The 20,734-nt window shown below is 38.0% G+C and overlaps 1 protein-coding gene across 1 annotated transcript in view; it reads left to right on the top strand.

Moving 5' to 3' along the window:
• Positions 1-20,196, top strand: part of LOC122326958 (transmembrane protein 132C-like) — a 111,333-nt gene extending 91,137 nt beyond the window's left edge. The window contains exons 6-10 of the mRNA XM_043222183.1: positions 6,354-6,497; positions 11,750-11,958; positions 15,082-15,349; positions 16,945-17,136; positions 19,004-20,196. Of these exons, the coding sequence (XP_043078118.1) occupies positions 6,354-6,497; positions 11,750-11,958; positions 15,082-15,349; positions 16,945-17,136; positions 19,004-20,122 (1,932 nt within the window). The 3' untranslated portion in view covers positions 20,123-20,196. The remainder of the gene's footprint in view (positions 1-6,353; positions 6,498-11,749; positions 11,959-15,081; positions 15,350-16,944; positions 17,137-19,003) is intronic.
• The last annotated feature ends 538 nt before the right edge of the window (positions 20,197-20,734 follow it).

The raw sequence follows: 20,734 nt of genomic DNA, 5'->3' as shown, positions 1-20,734 counted from the left end.
AAGCAGCATAAACTAGCTCAGCTGTTCTTTTCAGTATTAATGATCTTTAGAATGTTTTTTGACATTTCTGAGACCAGCAGCCTCCTATCTGGAGAAAAAGCAAAAAATATTTTTTTACTCTGTGATGTAGACAATTTATTATGAAAATGTCTTTAAGAGCAGTCATTTAAGATGCAGAGTTTGCCAGAGTGCTCACTGTACTCTAGTATTTGAGTTTTTTTTTTTTTTGTATTACTGCTTTATTTACTCTTGATGCAAATGTTTCTCTAGAACCCCCTGCGGCCCAATACCACGTGGCACACATGCAAGAACAGAAAGAGAAAACTAAAAAGGGAGAGAGAAAAATGAGCGCGGTTGTCTGAAAGAAATGCAAGTTGATTTGTGACTGCTGAGAGATTAAGATGCAGACAGAAGCGTGTTATTGTGTGCGGCGGCTGGCCTTGGTAAACCTGCGCCCTGCCACTGAGCCGTGGGGATCGATGGTCCTCACCGCACGCTCCCTCATTACTACCAGCATATCTCTCTCTCTCCAGAGCACAACCGCTGCCGCCTTATCACAATCATCTGAAACAGCCTATGTATTCATTATCCCTCACCTGGAGGCCTGCACACTACGCAGGGCATATGGAATCTGTACTTCCACATTTCACTGCCCCAGAGATGGAGGAAATGAGGGAGGCGATGTTAGATGGCGATTGCATCTAAGCCATGTCAGGGTTTTTTTTACAGTTATTAAAAGGTGGGGGAATTTTCTAGCAAGTGTTAATTTGAAAGAGTGGTGAAAGAGTTCATCTAAGTTCATATGGCTGTGCTGTTTGAACATTAACCTCAAAACCCTTGAGGGCTGCAAGTTGCAATAGACAGATAATTGGATTGAAAGAATAGTTTTTTTTTTGTTCTTTGTATCGAGTCTGGTGATATTGAATAGTCTCCCTTCAGTGATAAAGTCACTAACTTATTATTTAGTATTATTTGGCTAAATTAGTAACCCTTTACACTTAGACATGACTAGATTGCAAAACAAATGTTTATTATTATTATTATTATTATTATTATTATTATTATTATTATTTTACTTTTATAATAATAATAATAATTATACATTATTGATAGTATTTATATATTAATTCTACAAATATTTGTGTTATTATCATGCACTTTTATTATGTAAATGTAAAAATAAAAAAATGCAATTCAGTTCTGTTAATGCTTAGAGGTAATCAAAAATGATTGAAAATTGGTCAATTGATATAATTAATAATAAAAATCACATAAAAGTAGTAATATGAATTATATAAATGTAATTAAAATTGTTCCTATATTATACATTATTAAAATTAGATGATGATTTATTAGTCAATTTATTTATTTAACAATAACATACTTATAACTGTAGACATTTTTATTGTATTATGTACTTAAAAAACAAAATTAAGCAATAATTAAGAATCACTTCTACATGCATTTAAACTAAATAATATTATTAATAAATAATAATAAAAAAAGTAGCTGTAGCATGATTTCTTAAAATTATTATTATTATTATTTTTTTTATTAGAAAATAGAACTCCAGGTTATTGTTTTTGACATATTACTATTATGTCATGAAACTTAGAAACAAAATGAAACAATAATTAAGAATCAGTTCTGCGTACTTTTAAACATACACATAAAAAATAATTGTTTCTGGTCATTAAAACAACATATGTTGGTCTCCAAATAACCAAGCAGTCGGGATTTTCTTGCATGCGCAGTCAAAATGTAGTGTAATTGAGTTGCAGTACGTTCACTCCCTATGTGCTTGGCCTGATTCAAGGAGGACATGTTCCTCGAACAACCTTCCTGTCATCCTCATCTTAGGGCTGGGGTTAGGACTCGAACAGCATTCTTATGAATAATTTTCTACTAGGTTTCAGAGGTACCTAAGCTTGTGTTTGAGCTGTGATGGTTTGATAAGAATGTTGTTCCAGTACTAACAAAAGATACTTATCCAGGTACAATATCCACTTTGCTAAATCACACCGTCTAAATGAGCATATCTATGCAATGTTGTGTATAATGCATAATTAAGGAATGGCAGCAGAGAAATCCAGGTTTATGCTCATGTCCGGTTCATACCAGGGCTCATAATTCCTGGAAAAGAGCGCTTATTTAGCTAAGCAGTGAGGTGGAGAGGTCTTGGATTATGGGTTGATGTGGAAACAGTAACACAAAACTGTGATTATCCTCATTCTAGCGGGCACTGAGAGGCGCTTGGCTGACCCAGTGGCCGTAATGTGTTCAACGACAGCTAAGCGTTCGCTTCATCTCTCTGTGCTATTACTGAAATCAATAGCCATCTTCCTCTTCGCTCCCTGTTTGTCTGCACTGTTGTGCCATTTTATCAGAGGCTCTGTCAGCAAGACTCTGAGAGGCAAAAAGGCTTCAGCCATCGCTACTGAAGAGCTGGGAGGACCCACGGTCTTGAAAAGAAATACAGCCGCCGATCGATGGCTCTGTAATAGCATGGCTGCGGAATCGGCCGCGAGGATCCACGCGGGGTGCCGATGCATTCAGCGCTGCCTGTCCTTGAGCATTAGACCCCATGTGAGCCGGTGTATGTTCTCCATGAACTGAAACCAATCACCTGTGCTGATATTAACCCTACATTCCCCGACCTCTGATACCTCTTTGGTCCCCACCAACACCGGCAAAAGTGTAATGGCCTTTTATCGATTTACCTCCTTTTCTTTTCTCTCACTCGTTCTCAAGATAGTGTGGAACCATTTAAAGGTAAGTGCGTGTTGTAGAAGCACTGCCCACCCGCAGAGATGGTCTCTGGGAGGCCGTACAGCCTGTTCTTCAAACCCAGCATCCACGCATAGCTAACACTAATCAGTCAGCAGTCCAGGGAACGATGTTTACCGACCACTGGAAAGAAGCGGATGACGAGGCTGCATGAATAACACATTGTGCTCGGATTCGACACCCTCCCTCTGGAACCGGAGCTCATAGGAGCTTCAGAGATGGGGTTGGGGGAAGGAGAAGGATTGTGAGTTTCAACAGCATCATGATTGAGGTGGGGGAGGGTAGGGGAGGACCGGGAGTGTAGGTGGACATAAACTAGTGGCATATTAGTTCTGCTGGTTCTCATGCCACCCACATCAGTCCTGCTGTCAGAGTGAATCTTCCTTAATTTTCAAACCAAGCCAAGCCAGATGCGTGAAGAGACTGTACACTGCATTGTGCTGCATGTTAATGTAGTCTTGAAATCTCAAAACTCACTAATGCACAAACACGCCATGGGATTAGATTTCTGTATATTAATACCTATGTATATGTGTGTGCGTGTATATATATATATATATATATATATATATATATATATATATATATATATATATACATATTATACACAGTTATAGTATGTGTGTATGTGTGTGAAAATCCCTTATTGCAATTAATTGATCAAAATACAGTAAAAAAAAAAAGGAGTATTATACAATATTATTACAATTATGGGGTTTCTATTTCATACAATTTTTAAATGTAATTTATAAAACATCATTTTCAGCAGTATTACTCCAGTCAGTGTCACATTATGCGACAGAAATCATTTTATTGTAATTTTTATTTACTTTAATATTTCCATTTTATGTAATTTTATTTAGTTTGGTCGTGTTTTAAAGGTATAGTTTACCCAAAAATATTCTTTAATTACTCAGTCTCATGTCATTCCAAACCCATAAGACTTTTTATCTGATGAAATCCTCGCACAAACAGCAAAGCCACTGATTTTTTTTTCTTTGCATGCAAAAATTCGCTAAATTATAAAAGGTGTTACAGGTTTGGAAAGACATGAAGGTGAATAATTAATGACAGAATTTAATTTTTTGGGTGAACTATCCCTTTAACACATTACATTTTCTTCCCAAAACTGAGAATATGACACGGATTTATGGGATTTTTATTCGACTGAACTTGATTAAGATTGGTTTCTTACTCTATGGTCTTATATTACTTTGGAATCCTTCCATAGCTGTGCAAACATTCACACTTATTTTTAAGGTGAATAAAAATAATTTTTCTCCGTCTTTTTCAAAGCATTAGAATATCTTGGGATATAATTTTCAAATATCAAACATTTTTCTTGATATATCCTGAGCGGAAAAGTTCCACTACATTTTTTTGTGCTTTCGCCATGTGAGGGTGGAGAGCACGTATGCATTTCTCAAGGGTCAATGGATTTGACCTGTGCGGTTTAAAACCGTCCTCCCTCGCTGAACTGAACTCACCTCAGCTTTGTTTTGTTTTTTTTACAGCGAAGTAAAGTCACCCATCGGAGTCTGTGGCATCACAATGAGAGGCTTTCCACCGCTTTGCCTGTTTTACTCTTGAATTCTGTTTTTAATTCACTGCGTAATCTTCAGGCTTGACTGAAAATTACATTGTTCGGTTTTAACAGCCGGTGAATGGACACATTGAAAGACATTTGAAAGCACCTTGTCTGCCGAACAGTGTCGCTGAGTTCTTTGAATTCATCTGAGCGGGAAGTGAGTGAAAGGGGGAGAGCGAATTGTAAACACTTCACCCATCCCATCCTGTGGAATATTTATCAGAGTCATTTTCCTGGTCTTGATAAATTAATGTTTTGACAGCAAATCAAACACGGGCGATAACTCCCTGTCAAAATGTCTGAGCGTAAGGTTTGAATACCAAGCTCTCGCCGCTCAGACTACGTTCCTACTGCACATTTACATAATTTTGAAATCAAGGGAAATGGCGTATTCAAATTCTACCTCAGAAGTAGACAGCGCAGCCTGTGTTAGATAGAAAATAATGATCGGCTTAAACGCATAAAGGGAAAGAAAGGAAGAAGCTCGTTTATCCTTACGATTGTGGTGCATTAAAGTGAAAATGATTGAAATAAGAATCAGCTGCCAAGTGAAGCCTGAAGTGGGATCAGCCTGAAAAAAAGAAAAAAAAGAACAGACCTCAGTCTTATTAACAAGCTTGAAATTTCATTATCCACAGTTCAGGATTAAATAATGTTATCTGTTTTCTCTAAAGGAGAATGGCGAGAGCTGTGACATAAAGAGAAGAAAAGACCCTATGATGAAGAACAAAACCTTCGCAGAGGGCTTCTTTATTTAGGTCCATCCGTCTCAAAGTGCTACGTAGTTTGTGATGAGGGCAGTTTTGTGTCGTCTTCTCACTCATGGCCCTACCTGGCAAGAAAAACAGTAGTCAAACTTAAATGATCTAATTATCCGGCCTTTGGTTAGTTTGAACTGTAAATTGAACACACAGACATGTTTTAGATAAGATTATACACAAAGAGAGAACGGATTCACAGAAACGGTTACCGTAGCTGTCATTTCTCCATAATTAAGGGATATTTCTATGAAAATAAGATGTGCCTGCAGTGGGGTTTTTTCCCCTGACATTGTTCTTTATGTGAAGCATATTTCAGGAACGTCCCACAGTGGTATTGATGTTTGCTATAAGTAACCTTATCTTTATTACTGGTGCTTCCTCAGTCAAGCATCACTATTTATTTTGCTTGGGGATATGGATTGGTATTGTGATATAAAAAATGTTTTTTACTTGTATATAAATGTTTTGGTTTTTCTTTATGTGCTTTTTATCTGTTAGTTTTAAAATAATAAAATAATAATAAAAAGGTCTATCATTAATGTAATTTTATAATAATATCTTTTAATTTTAGATTTTAAATATATAAAATATATATTTATAATAGCTATTTATTTTTATTTTAATTATAATATGTAATTTAAAATAAATAAGAAGTACTATTTTGCCTGTTTTATGATAAAATAGCCAAAGCGAATTCTGAAGGCTGCATATCCGATAAGTTTTGATCTGGGCAGTAAGCAAAAACATCTGAGCAACCACAAACAACATGTTAAAACTACTCTGAACACCTTAGCAAACTCATTGCATTGGCTTGGCAAATTACCCACAATACCCTAGTGTCATGCTGAAGAGTTTTGCATGGGCAAGCGTTCATATTTTTCTCCAAATATGTGTGAAATCTTTTTTTCTTTTTGTAGTGACTTGAGAGTGAACCTTACTCCTGTGTGAGTTTTTCATGTTAAGATAGATTATCTGAGAGTGGATCGGTTTCATAAAAACAGAATGTGTTGTTTGGCTCTAAACAGACCTCTCCATCTCACTCTGAGACTCTCCAGAGCTGATGACTCTAATTGAATGATATGACTCACTGGGTTAATAGCGCGACTCAATGTTGGCGCTGAAGAGCTGGAGCTGACAGAATGACGAATTATTGTGAATAATTGCGAGTGAATTATCCTGAGTTAACGCAGTCTGATTGATCTGCCCTCTGTGTGCAGGAGACAGAGATCCTTAACACCGCAGTGCTCACCGGGAAAACTGTTGCCATGCCAGTGAAGGTGGTCACCGTCGGAACCGAAGGTACCGTGACCGATGTGACCGAGTCAGTGGAATGTCGTTCGACCGATGAGGACGTGGTTAAGGTGGGCAAAACACACACATGGGTCGCTAACAAATCACACATTCGTGGATACGTATTTGCGTACTTTTGACCTACATACTTAAAGAACTCTTCGTACTCTCAGTAGTTTAATTTATTTAGCCAAATAGCAGCCAGTTTTGCCATTTCTACCACAGTGGAATTTCAAAACATTTTAAATTATGTTCAATATCATGTGGTGATATCGACACTGATGGAAACTGACATTTAGAATACTTAAAATGGAATTTTATATATTCCGAATGTGGACATATACCAACCAAATGATTCTAATTGATTACATTTTTTTTATTTTATTAGTAATTTGTGAGTATTGTGATTTACTGTAATGCAAGTCAAGAAAACAAAAGCTAAAAGAACCTGCGAGCACGAGTAAGCTCAGAATAATTATGTTACAGAGATAACGAAAGTACTGTTGGAGGGAACACAGTGTATTAAGGTAGCTGTACTAGATTTGATTTAAAGCACTATACATTCAACCGCTATGAAGTAATGTCTATTTTCAGTTGTCAAGCCAGAGGCAAAAAATCAAAGGGATGTTAAATGCAGCCTTTTCAGAACAAGCTTGCGCATTCTACTTCCATCTGCCGTTTGGGAACAAAATATGAGAGCATTTTATGAGGGAGAAAATGACAATGTGTGTGTATGTGTGTGTATTTACTCCCTTCGGGTTTAATTATCTGATGAACACCCCACACTGAAACACTGACCTCTGGAGAGGAATCCCCTCCCTTTCTCCCCACCAAAGCTGACACACACACACACACACACACACACACACACACACACAGGCACTGTGCCCTGGATTCAGAGCATCCAAATACACTATGCCATTATTTTTGTCTACAGTGACTTTTTGAGCACTGCAGATTTTGTAAATTTCATTCAAATACAATGCATCGCATAGCATCCCGTACCAGTTGCTGTCACTGTCATATTTCTCAATATGATTCTCTACACACTGCGGTTAAGCCTGGGTTGTTGCCTAACCCTGGATATAGTAGTTGTTTCAAAAGAAAAAAACCTGCACCAGAGCAAGGGTAGCATCACTTTTAGCACTGTTTCAAACACCAACAAATGCAGATGAAAATGCAAAACAACAAACTAAACAGTGCTTACCTTTTTTAATTATGCATGTGTTTTGTAGAACAGAAAATGTAATTGTTCAATATGGCAGCCATGGAGTTTTGGTATTAATTTTGTAAGTTTGATTTGCCATTGCAAACTGCACTCCTTCAGTCAATGTCATTGAAATTATAAACAGGCATGCACAAGTATGTTAAAGGGATAAACAGACCTCCAAGATTTTACTTTTAAAGTGGAACACAAATGGAAATGTTTAGCTGAATGTCCAAGCTGTTTTTTCCCTGTACAATTTATTACAAACCATAGGGTAATATGAATGCTATAAAATGTAAAACAAGATATCCCTGAGTTTTTATCTGGGTTAACAATTTCAAGTGTGAAAAGCCTTTATCTTTGACAATATACAGTTTCCAGCTAAAATGTAATGTTGAAATTTTTACTTAAGGGCATTCCAATTAGCAAAAGCTGATATTATGTCAAATGAGATCATAAAACCCATTGGAAAGACATGAAGCTATTGTTGTGTTTGATGTCTAGAAGTTATGTGATTTTTTTTTAGCTTTCTAGACTCTCCAGAAAAGATCTTCTGCACAGGCAGATACAGGAGATGGACAGACAGAGAGTGTAATGAGAGAGGAAAAAAGAGGAAAAGATAGAGACAGAAGTCAGGAGAGGTATGAAAATGGTACATACAGTACAGTAAGTTCTTTTAGATGACACCATATCACCACACTGCAGGAGGATTGTTTGTGTGCTTCCAGGAAGGTGTTTGAAAACCTGCTTTGAAACTGAAGCTTAAGTTACAAGGAATGCATATTAAAGGTAGGTTAACATTTAGTCAAAACTGAAATTGAATCTCTGTTTTGTGAGAGGTGGGTCTGGCTCAATTATCTTCGCATTCAATGAAAATGGTGTCTGAAAATTGATATGGACTAAAATAATTGGTATGGATTAAAAGTCAACTAAGAAACCATCAGCTGTTGAAGTTAATGCATTTTGCCATTTTAGAGAAGTACAGTATAGTCAGGCAAAAATGAGTAAACTAGACTGATGCTCTTTGACTATTTGTTGATGATGGTGACAGCAGCATTTGAATATGTGTTGTGAATTTATATGTAATTTTAAAAAAAAATATTTGACATGTAAATCATTTAATATTATTTTCTCAAATTTCTCAAGTTCATTTTAATGCACTAAATTATTTCGGTTACTGTTAAAGCTAAAAATACATGGCACCAATTAAAATGTAAAATTCTGTAAAATCTTTCATAATAAATGTTGCAGTTTTGTTTTTATAGTGTTTTATATTATTTCACCCTGGAACACAAAACCAGCCATAAGGGATATTTTTTACATGTATGTCAACCGACATATGGTTTGTTAGGATATGACAATATTTAACTGAAATCCAACTATTAGAAACAAATACCAAAAAAAAAAAAATCTACATATTGAGAAAAGTTCTAAGCAGCTCATTACTAATTACATTACTAATTTTTAGTAAAGGATTTGACATTTACAGTAGGAAATTGACAAAATATTTTAATGAAACATGATCTTTACCTAATTGGAAAAAAGAACAATCAATCACTTTAACACAGTGTATTATTGGCTATTGTTGCAAATATATTTGGGCTGCTTATGACTGGTTTTATGATCCAGGGAGAGAAACACACACACACACACACACATTTGAATACTATTAATTATTATCTCAGTTTGCTGTCAAGTTACCATAAAAAGCAATACTGTGAGTACTCTGCTGTTGCAGAAAAAAGGGAGAACGAGGATTCAAGTCCTCGCAAATACAGGAATCCGATAATTTAGGGTACTGGTAAACATACAATATTCAACAATCAACTGAACTCAAAGAAGACTTTATATAAGAGGGAAGAACAGGTGATGAGAGTTAACTGAAAATGATTAACGAGCAAATTAACAAACAAGTTAAATCAAACAGGAACAAAACCATATAAAGAAACAAGCGTAAAAGGGAAAAAGGACAACGTTAAAGTTCATATCTACAGCAATGTAATGTTTTCTTGCTACTGGAAAAGCTAGTCTGTTTCATGAATTTAAACTGTGTTTTTTAGTTGGTAGCATCTCTGCTTTTTCTAGTTACTCCAAACGTCGGGTTCACCTTGCTAGTGATGCTCAAAATGCACTCTGCTAATTACCTCAGTCAGAGATGGACTGGAAGAGAGAGAAAGTGTTTGCGTCAGGCAGCACAGTCCAGTCTCTTCTTGCGCCTGTTGAATGGGTCATTAAGTACCCCACTCGGTTCCCCGCAGGGATCTTGACGTCCTCTGCAAGTGTCCCTCTCTTCAGCAGTCTTAATGTTCCTGATTAATGCTCTGCCAGGCTGGTTACGGTGTATATAGATGCTCATGGGAAGGGCATGTTGCAGTGAACCAGTGTTCTCCACAGTGTCAGCTTGAACAACCAAACCAATACCCTTCATGGGTTGCCAGAGCACCTCTGAGGATCTCTGGCTCTTAGACTGTTGTGGGAGATTTACAATCTTTAAATGAGGAAGTAAAGAATACGATTGTCAATGTAAAACTGCAAATTGGTCTATTATGTCATTTATATGGGCAGATCCAGGCAGTTTAACAGATTTAACAGGTGTTTAACAGATATAATTGCTGTGGGGAATTATAGTACTATTTAAGTTCACTGCAGTTGTTCATTATTACAAACCTGTGCGTCGTTTACTTTTAGTCACTTTTTCCAGTGCCGATTCTGTCTCCAAAGTTTAATGATATAGCTCACAGCAAGGATATATATTTAAAGATGACAGGTGTTAACTGGACCAATAATTTGTATATTGTTTTTTAATTGCTTATCCATTTGTTTATCCACTGACCTCCAAAACACGTGTGACAGATTAATACAATTAATTAAATATGTGCAAAAAGTGCATTTCAGCACTTACATTGTTCATCAATAACAGTTGCTATGTACAGTAACTCGATGAATTTGTATTACTTTGTTTTATTTTATTTTTTTAAATCTTATCTTTAATCTTATTTAAATAAGATTACCATGTTGACCCTCCTATAACCTTGCCATTTAAGTAACTGATGTATTTTCCATTTCTTATTAAAATCCACCTTTCTACAATTCTTTCACGAAAGTCAAGTCAACGTGATTTTGAGTTCACACGTATAATTATGTTGTAGCCATTATCACAATTGAACTTATTGCTCATTTCACAGGGTTCAGTGCGTAATGCGTTCACTGTGTAATGGATATGAATTACATTATTTGGAATTACATGTTTTCTGTTTGTCTTTTAAAACAGTCAATGTGGAAAAAAGCTGGAATGGATTCCTGGTATACTCTGAGCAGTCAGTAAATGAGAACTTGATGAAAGCTTGGCTACTGATTGCAGTTACTAAATAGCAATCTGGTATTGTGATGTAACAAGTATGGTGCTCTGGAAAATGGCACAGCATTAGGGAAATCTCACAAACAACCGGCACTCTTGTCATCTTAGATTTTAAGCTGATGGGCAGCTGCTCAAAAATCAAGCCATGCCATTGGTCCACACCCACATCTGTAGTTTTTAAAGAAGCCCTCAAGTTGATTGGATTTGACGGTGGTGGTTTTCTCTGCCAGGTATTATAAGAGTTTGCTAAGAGCAGTATAGATGCTATGCAAATTAATTACTTTGCTGCAATAGAACTTGACCACTTATCTTTTTCTGTCGTCTTCTATCCCTCCATCTGTTTAGCTTCTTTCAACCCCAAAGCCTGAGATATATAGACATCCAAACACACTCATTATCAATGGCAACTAGTCCCCCACCGACTGTAGTCAGAAATAAATACTTGGACAGACCAGTCAAAGCCCATCCAACCTCTCATCTTCCTCATTAAAGCTCAGAATAAAAGCGAATAGCGGCGGCACAAAAAAACAACACCACAAAGGCCAGACTGTTTTTCACATATTGCGCTGATTAGCACAAAAAGAGACCTCATTTTTTTACGCTTTCAAAATTTGAAATTGTCTCCAGGAAATTGGAGCAAAAAGTAGGCTGATACCTTGGCCAGGGCTGCAATTTTCTTTAATTTAGTGCTGCTTTGAATGCAGTGTTGCTTGAGCGCTTTGTTTGTCTCCTGTCTGATTTGTATTCCTGCCTCTCAGGTGTCCGAAAGATGTGATTATGTGTACGTCAACGGCAAGGAGACACGTGGGAGGTTGAGGATGATGGTGAACTTCACCTACAGTTACCTGAGCGCTCAGCTGGAGGTGAGCGTATGGATGCCACGACTCCCCCTTCAGATCGAGATGTCCGATCCAGAGCTCAGCCAGATCAGGAGCTGGAGAGTTCCTGTAGATGCTGCAAACCAAAGGTTAGCAATGTTTTTGTTTCAAGGAATCACATTTGACCTTGGGTTCATTGTACAATTGAAGCACATTGTAACTTTCAAAACTTTGTGCACAATAGAAATGGAAGTTGTGTAGAATACCGCATGACCACTTTACATTTTTAAAAATTAATAAAAAATAACCAAATTATGGTGCTGCAAATGAGAAATCATGATTGGTTCCTAAAGGTGCACTAGGCTAGTTTTAGAAAAAAGGACCTAAAACACACAAGTCCTTAAACACACATTTCACACAACTTATCTGTGTTGGGTTTTGTTTGAATATGCTTGTGTGTCACGTACACTTGTTTCCGCGATTGACATTATCAGGGTTGAGTTTATGTGTGTGTGGGGCGGAGATTTCGAAATAAGGGTCCTGTTGGGGTATGGGCATGGTTGTTTCGGTGCTTTGAAATATCAAAATTGTTTGCCAAAAAACACACTTTTTAGTAAAATCTAACCCTGCAAAGGACTTTTCTAGTTTAATGGCTATGGTTACTCATGAAATGTTATTTTTGAGAGTTATACAATTATGCAACTTGTATAAATTATAATTGAGATAAAAAAGAGCTTGCAAACTATGTTCTGTCAAGTTTTATAATCTTTAGCTGGTCAGAAACTACCCTTCACTGCCCACACATGTTATGCAATATGGCTCTGCTGGTAATTTGTAAGCGCAAAGATTTCATACATTACTGTAATAAGCCTGCACAGCACCAATGACGCTCCAGCTCGCCGGTGTGAGTCTTCCCCGTCTTTATCTAGCCTCTCCTCAGCCTTTTTCATGCTCTGTCATTCTTGGGTTACAGCAGACGTGTAGCAGAGCTCGCATCGGAAAGCATTATGGAGGTGAGGGGAGGATGTGGACGGTGACTTTTTAATTACCGCTGGGTCGTCTTCAGGCACACCTGCCTCTGACGCACCAGCACCAGACAACATGCAGGTTAATGCTGCCGTACGCTGCGGATATCCACCAGATAATTTTTAATTACTCTTCCACCAGAAACAATCCATGCCGGATTGGCTCATGCATGATAAGTGAGAACAGGATGACGGATGACAGATGGAATGAGCTGTGGAGAAATTGCGAGGCATTGATGAGTCTGAGGAATAATTGTCGTTATATTATAAGTTGTTTGGTTGTCAGCAAGCAAATATGTGGATATTATCTCAACATGAAGATTCTCTGACCTGACCTTCTCTTGCACCAGACCACTTGGGAATTTAAACATTTCTGTGCTTCCTCTGTTTAAAAAAAAAAGTTCAGCAGGCATAAATATTTCTTACTTAGCATGAAACTGTATTTTACATTATTTTGTATTAAAAATATATGTGATTTTTCCTTGTGACAATTGAATTATTTAAACATTTTTTTCTTGCATATTAGCAAAATGCTTTAAGGCGGGTTCATGTGGCGACCATCTTCATAACACCTCTAGGCAGCTCTTTGGAAGTTTACATGCAATAGACATGCAAGTACAGCTCTTGTTTACTTGAATGAGGCTGATTCTCAGTATGGTCTGTCTCTTTATTCTGTCGTGATTCTAGTGACAAACAAGTAATTTTGTTGATTATGGCATCTTGTTTGAGTCTCTATATCTATTATGTCATTATTTTGTTCCTGATATAATCATTAGATGGCTTATGGTGATGAATATTCCATAATATGTCTTGCCACATATTATGTTATGCAGGAAATAAACTCTAGACAATCATCCAGCTTTCCATTTTCCATCCAGTTTTTTAAATAACCTTTTAGTGAAAGGTTTTTAGTGCATCACTGTGAAGGTTCTTACTATATATTTCATCCTAGATTAAACTGAAGCTAAAGCTGAAGACATGAAAAGATGCACAAATCTTTTGTTAGTAGTAAATAGTATGTATTGCAGTTCTTAAAGAGGTAGTTCACCCCGAAAATGCTCACCCTCAGGTCATTCCAAACCTGTGTGACTTAATTTCATCTGCGCATTAAAGGTATTTTGAAAATGATCAGTGTGGCCCATTGTTGTTTTGAACTTCTTCAGAATATCTTCTGTGTTCCACAAGAGAATCATGCAGGTTTAGAACTGCATAAGGGAAAACATTCATGTGAGTTTTTCCTTTAAATAGTGGCCAGCTGCTGAGTTGCATATAGCCCATGTTTACTCACATTTGGCACTTGACGCGTCTTAAAATTTGCACTCTTGTTGTATCATATGTGCCCTTGGTCCTGAGGTTGCATCTGCTTCAAGTAGCATTTTGAGAGCGGGAAACATGCTGTTGTGTTGTAAGACTGAGTCTCATTATTCCTGAGACCTCCTGTGACCTGACATTCCTCAGCTGAGTGCCGCCTGCCCTGTTTATACACCTGTGTTCTGTAAATGTCATGCTGTTTCTACGTCGGTCAGGCGTCGTTGCGTAAAAGTCTAGAGGAGCGTGGCCTCCCCTCTGGTCAAAGCCACCGTGTTAACCTGCCACTGCTGTTGTTTTTTATTTTGGATGACTTCGACTCATTAAAAATAATGGAACCGTCAGAGCTTCCCCTTTCAACCGGTGCTGGGCTGTTTGTTGTGAGGAGAGGAAATGCATCACTGTAATGTGAATAGAGTTCAGGTTTACAGCCTGTTGAAGCGACCATTATAAGAGACTGAAAACTGCAGCTGCTCTATATATTTATTCTTTCTGTTTTTCAGTAATGATTTTTACTTAGAAAGAAAAATCGAAGTAAATGTAAGCTTTTGTTATTACACTATTAAATTCTGTAAATCTTTAAGGCAGCAATTTTAGAATACAGTAGGCTGAAAATAGTATAGAATTCTTTTTGTTTTTAATCATTTAATTACAATCATTTTGTCAACCAAACACTTCCTTAAAAATTATTTTGAGTTGCTGAATGTATTTTATATATTAATAATTTCAACTATTCCATGTCTTTTCTACTTGATTTGAGTGTCAACCAGAATATTCATCAGATAATAATTAAAATGTGAATTCAAAAAATGTAATTGAATTTTATGTATACACACATAAACACACACACATATACAGTAGAGTAGTTCTGATTGGTTAGGAATGCTAATGAAATGGAATGTAACTCATGGTATTGCTTGCTCTTTTTTTTTACTGCAGGTCTGGAGAGGATGACGGGGATGAAGGAGCCAAGAAGGATCGGAGCTGTGGTCCACAGTACCAGAGCACCACCGTCCGTGTGCTCACACACTTTGAGGCAGAGCCAGAGGAATGGCAGGGCCAGCCAGACTTCCTCTTGGGCAGTGATTGGCAGGTGGACGTGACAGAGTTAGTGAGAGACTCTTTAAGGGTGGTGGATGAACGCGTTGCCAAGCTTTCAGAAGAACAAGTCCTCATTGGTCTGAACACTGGCATCACCAATGTTCAGGTCAGAAATATAAAGAATGCACTCTATGTGTGATTATGTTTAAAAGTAGTGTGATGTTCTATAAAAAAAGAAAATGTAGACTTGCACGGCCTACTAAATCTATGGCTTTTCTTTATTATCAAAACTTTCCGTGATTCACTTGTTATAGCATATTATGCAATTTCCTCAACACACCACAACCAGAGCTGCCCATTTTGTCAGGAACAAAACTGACAGTTACAGCTGACTAAGCCGCAGTTCCCTTGTGTTTATACTGCATGAATAAAATGTGAGGACGTCCTTGTTTTCTTTGGAAAATCCTGGCTGTCATTTGTCTATTTCTCTGTGCGGATGAGAGGTGAATCAGTCCGAGTTGTGATGTGACACGTGTACTCTGTCAGACAAGAGCTAGACAGCATCTCTCACTCACTCTGTCACAGCTTGTGTGCTGTCTGCCTGCACATCTCACAGCTCTTATGACAAACCGTAATCTCCTTCATTAAGACCTACTAATTAAGAGTCAGTCTGTAAAAATCACACGTTTTATTTTTTATAGATGTCACCTATACATTCACATGTAATACACCTGCTTGACAAACTAAAGTGCCATTTGAGTGCTATCTCACAGCAAAAGTATAAGCCAGAGCCACAGGTGGAGAGCGCTTCGATTTGATCCATTTGCTGAAAATTAAAATCAGATAAAAAGCCCAGTAATGGTGGGATGGAATACGTGGAGTCTGCAAACCAGTGCTGCTTTATAGATCGAGATCTCTGAAATCAAAAACTCGAATTACCAATCATCCACCTTACTATTAGACCCAATTCGTTATTAAATTTCAAAAGGGAACGCTGTTTTTGCAGTTCATTAAAGCTAAATTAAATGACTAATTACTTGCAATTAGAAGAGGGAAATATGCGTTGTTTCGAAATCTGAACGAGAATCGGTTTTAAAGTAGACTGTTTGGAAGAAAAGATTTGTTGAAGTAGTGTAGCAGGCACTAACTTCTATTTTATAGATCTATTTATAAAAAGTGGAGCACTGGGGCAGCGTCTTACGCAATATTGGGTAATGCCCGAGGCTCCCCTTGCTTATTCTTATTTTATGTCTAATTAATAAATCTCTCAATTCAAATGGCAAATTAGGATGCACTCGGAGTAAGAGAGGAATATAAAAACAGAACACGAATTGTTTCTTTACCTTAACATCGCTGCATTTTAGAGTGAAAAACTGTTGCCTGTGGACTTCCAGACTCTGCAAATGATGGTTAGAAGCAAGTGCGGGCCATGCACGCAGGTGACAGTAGAAGTTCCACTTACAGATAGGAAGTAAATGGCTTTTGACACTTCATTATAACATAATGAATGTGGAAATACGGAGGTGGCTGCTTTGCAATTAATTGATCCAGATAGGAAGTCTTCTCATCACGTTTCGTATCGAAGTCATTTCCTTGTCTGCGTGTCAGATATCGCCATATGGCTGAGGGCGGACAGCTGTCATTTAGATTCTTCAAATTGCATGTAGCCTACTCTTTTTTTCTTGTCACCAAGTTTGAGAAACCAGGAGTTGTTTTACAGTGTTATGTAACAGAAGCATATATGTCTGCTTTTTTATCCAGGTGATGTCCCCATTGTCAGACTCAGTTCTGGCTGAGAGGGTGATCCAGGTTCTGGATGATAAAGTCAGTATTACGGAGCTGGGCGTGCAACTGGTCTCTGGCCTTTCCTTGAACCTTCAACTCAGCCCTGGAAGCAACAGGGCCATCGTGGCCACGGCTACCACTCAGGAAACCATGCACAGTGTAAATCAGGTAGTCTAATTAAACACTTTATAGTCAATAAAAATATGCTATAGTATCAAACAGTATACTAATATTCTAATGATAGTTAGTTGACTTGTAGGTGCAAAGTTACTTATTGTCAACAGTCAAAAGAGCCATCAATCTAAAGTGTTACCTAATTAATAGATGGCTGACTTATCTATTTCACTAAACTTCAGTAATCGTTCCTGTTTTACAAAGTGGAACGAAATGCATTCGATTCGTCTGACGATCAATGTTGTCAAAATGTGATGACTATCCAATTGAAACATGTTATATCTCTGAAAAGTGGAGAATTTCTGCTACTTTATAAAGTATTCAGATAGGATTAGCGGTTCAAACGTTATTAAACATTTAAGAAGAATATCTAATTTTAGCTGCAGGCTGCTGTCTCTGATTTTGAGGGTTAACTTAGACATTATTAAAAAAAAAAAAAAATTTGCTGTATTTTTATCAGTACCGCCCCTCTTGCCAACTCATATATTTCTAAAATTAAAAAAACAAACAAAAAAAAACTTGAATGGTTTATTTTCACACAAAATCTGGTGCTCAATTAAAGGAATAGTTCACCTAAAAATTAAAATTAACCCATATTTTACTCACCCGAAGCCATGCTGGGTGTATATGCCTTTCTTTTTTCAGATGAACAGAGTGTCTGTATTTTAAAAATTTGTTCTGGCTCTTCCAAGCTTGGTAATGTTCATGGATATTGTGTTAAAGCTTTGTAAATCAGATATATATCCGACATAAAACGTACCTTTATGTCTCGGGAGGCTTATCATGTCCCCTCTGAAGCAGATCAAGTCAGTTATTTATGTTATAATTTTAAAACTGAAAATATTTTTTTTATAAAAACCTATCAGTCTAATTCAGACGACATGTGATAACCCCCCAAAGGCATATAGGATAGTTTTATGTCGCAGTACTTGTGGATATATCTGATTTACAGAGCTTTAAAATAATGGCCACTATTCACCCGCATTACCAAGCTTGGAAGGATACATTTTTTAAAAACTCAGGCTGTGTTCATCTGAAAGAAGAAAGAAATATACACATAGAATGGCTTCAGGTAAAATATAAGGGGTCATTTTCATTTTTGTGTGATTGTTCTGTGATTATACATTTTAGGTGCAGCGAATAGCACATTTTAAGGTGGGCCTTTAGATCTGTTATATCTTTTTTATTTAGAATATATATTTTTCAGCACTTCTATTTGTTTATTATTATTATTATTATTAGCAAATTTATTTGTGTTGTATTGTTGTTTAATCAATATTATTAGTCACATTTTTTCATCATATTTTTTATATGTGGTGTACAGTGTAGCCATTGTAAAATCTCATAAAAAATTTCAGCCACATGCCGCTAAATTGTGAGTTTTGTTCTGGTTCTCAGGTCACAGTTATGCATACAGTACTTCTGTGTCCATTTCTCAGAAATGTAGGGTTGTTTTATCCAAGAGCAGGTGCAATCACTATAATCACTGTCATTATGGACAAAGTCATTTGACATGGGCCGCATGTTGATGAGGAGCTGTGGTTTTGTTACTGGATCCTGCTGCTCAGGGCTGCCCACTTATTCTGAGTCATCTCACATTTAAAACCCTTTCTGATTAGTCTGATTTCTCTAATCCTTTGCATCGGCAGGGGTTTCCTCTCTTCTCCACATTGATAGACATAAAACGGGCAGATTGGTTGAATCTCCCGCTGATCAGTGCGTCTGTTCTCTTTGAAATGTGGTTTTGGGGACTTTTATAGCTTTTAAACGGTCCTACAATGGGGTTAAGAATCGTGCATAGTTGATGCAAAGAAATTAGCATTACCTGAGAGCCTCTGTTTATGTTTTGTTTCTCTTTCAGGAATCCCTTGTCAGTGCGTGGCTTCAGTTCAGCGATGGCTCCATGACCCCTCTTGACCTCTATAACTCTGCTCATTTTGTCCTTACGGCCACTTCGCTGGATGACCAGGTGGTGTCGGTGAAGAAAAGCCCCAGCTGGAGGTGGCCAGTGTTGGTGGCTAAAGGTGAAGGTCAAGGCATGTTGGTTCGTTTGGAGATGTACGGACCCGAATCGTGCCAAAAAAACAAACGGCGCACTGTTCTGGCCGCAGGCAACGCAAACGTCCATGTGAAGTTTGGCCGTGATGAAGAAACTGGAAACAGCGCAAGTGACAGGAGATACAGACCCAATGCCCCATACTACGGCGGTTCGATCTCAGACATGGAGGCTGGAATCATGAACCGAGGCGCTACCACCATCAAAACCTCCATACCAGGAAAAGCAAGCGGTGATAGGCTCTCAGCTGCTGATATTCCAGTGGATTTCTCTGAATTCCCAGCCCAAGCAGACCTTCCACCTGGACGTAATGGAGAGGATGATCTATTGCAGTCTCGGCGTGGGCTTACAGACCTGGAAATAGGCATGTACGCCCTGCTAGGTGTCTTCTGTCTGGCCATCCTGGTATTCCTAATCAATTGCGTCTCCTACGCCCTCAAGTATCGCAACAAGCAGCTCCCATTGGAGGGCCAGGAGACCATGGCTCATGCCCACGACTGGGTTTGGTTAGGACAGGACGCTGAGCTGTTGGAAAGTCAGGCAGGTTTGTGTCTAGATCAAGAGGAGCTGGGCGGCACCATGGACTCCGGGCTGGGCCTGGAGGAAGGTAGCCAGCTCCTCAATGGCCTTTCCTCTCAGAAGAGCGTTCAAGGCCAGGTCCACAGGTCAGCCTCTGACTCAGGGTGCACTGGGAGAGATCACAAGAGCGACTCTATAAACTCACCCACTACCAAAAGGAAACGGGTCAAGTTCACCACTTTCAGCCATAGCAAGCCCAGCAATGGCTGCCCATCCATAAGCCCGCTTCTCATCGGTCAGAACGACATCAAATGGGTATGCCCAGACATCGAGCTCGGGGACTCCAAAGAGCTCAGAAATTACATGGAAAGGTTAAACGAAAATGCTACTAAGAACATCGCATAGTGGGCTTGTAGTTATTTATGTATTTTTCAGACAAAAGCGTAGCTCACCCATATGCCTTCTAGGTGAGGAGGTGGTGGTGTTGGTGGTGGGGTGGGGGTGGATGGGTTGGCCTGACTCTTCTGCACTCAGACAAACTCACATCTCACCATGAAAAGACAAGCCATTCATCTGGTCTTGTTTCCATGGCAACTGTCATGAGGGTTCATCATCAGGAACGAAGGAAAACAGAGATGGTTGTGAAACCGCTGAGGATGTGAGAACATTGGATTATGAGAAATGTTTCAATTGAGATGTCTATATTTTCTTTTTCAAAGAAGAGGATTTTCCATTTCTATATATATATTAAAATTTTTTTGTTTTTTTCCCTTTCTTATTTTATCACACTGAAGCCTGGTTGGTGGTGGTACCTTTTTGTGAGTGAATATCTCAAAGAGCTGACATTTAAACATATCAGTTGCGTGCTGGAAACCCAAGCATTTCCACAAATTGAACATTGACTGGCTCTGATGATGAGTGCGAATACATTTTGTAAGGTTTTACATATTTTTATACATCTCTGTTCCTGTCCGTGTTAGTGCGTCTAACGTATTTCTCCAAAGACTGACTCCCATA

This window comes from Puntigrus tetrazona, chromosome 21 (genome assembly GCF_018831695.1).
Source record: "Puntigrus tetrazona isolate hp1 chromosome 21, ASM1883169v1, whole genome shotgun sequence".
In the NCBI taxonomy this organism is placed as follows: domain Eukaryota; kingdom Metazoa; phylum Chordata; class Actinopteri; order Cypriniformes; family Cyprinidae; genus Puntigrus; species Puntigrus tetrazona.
Note: the sequence above shows the minus strand (reverse complement) of the source record. Positions and strands in the feature narration are given on the sequence as shown.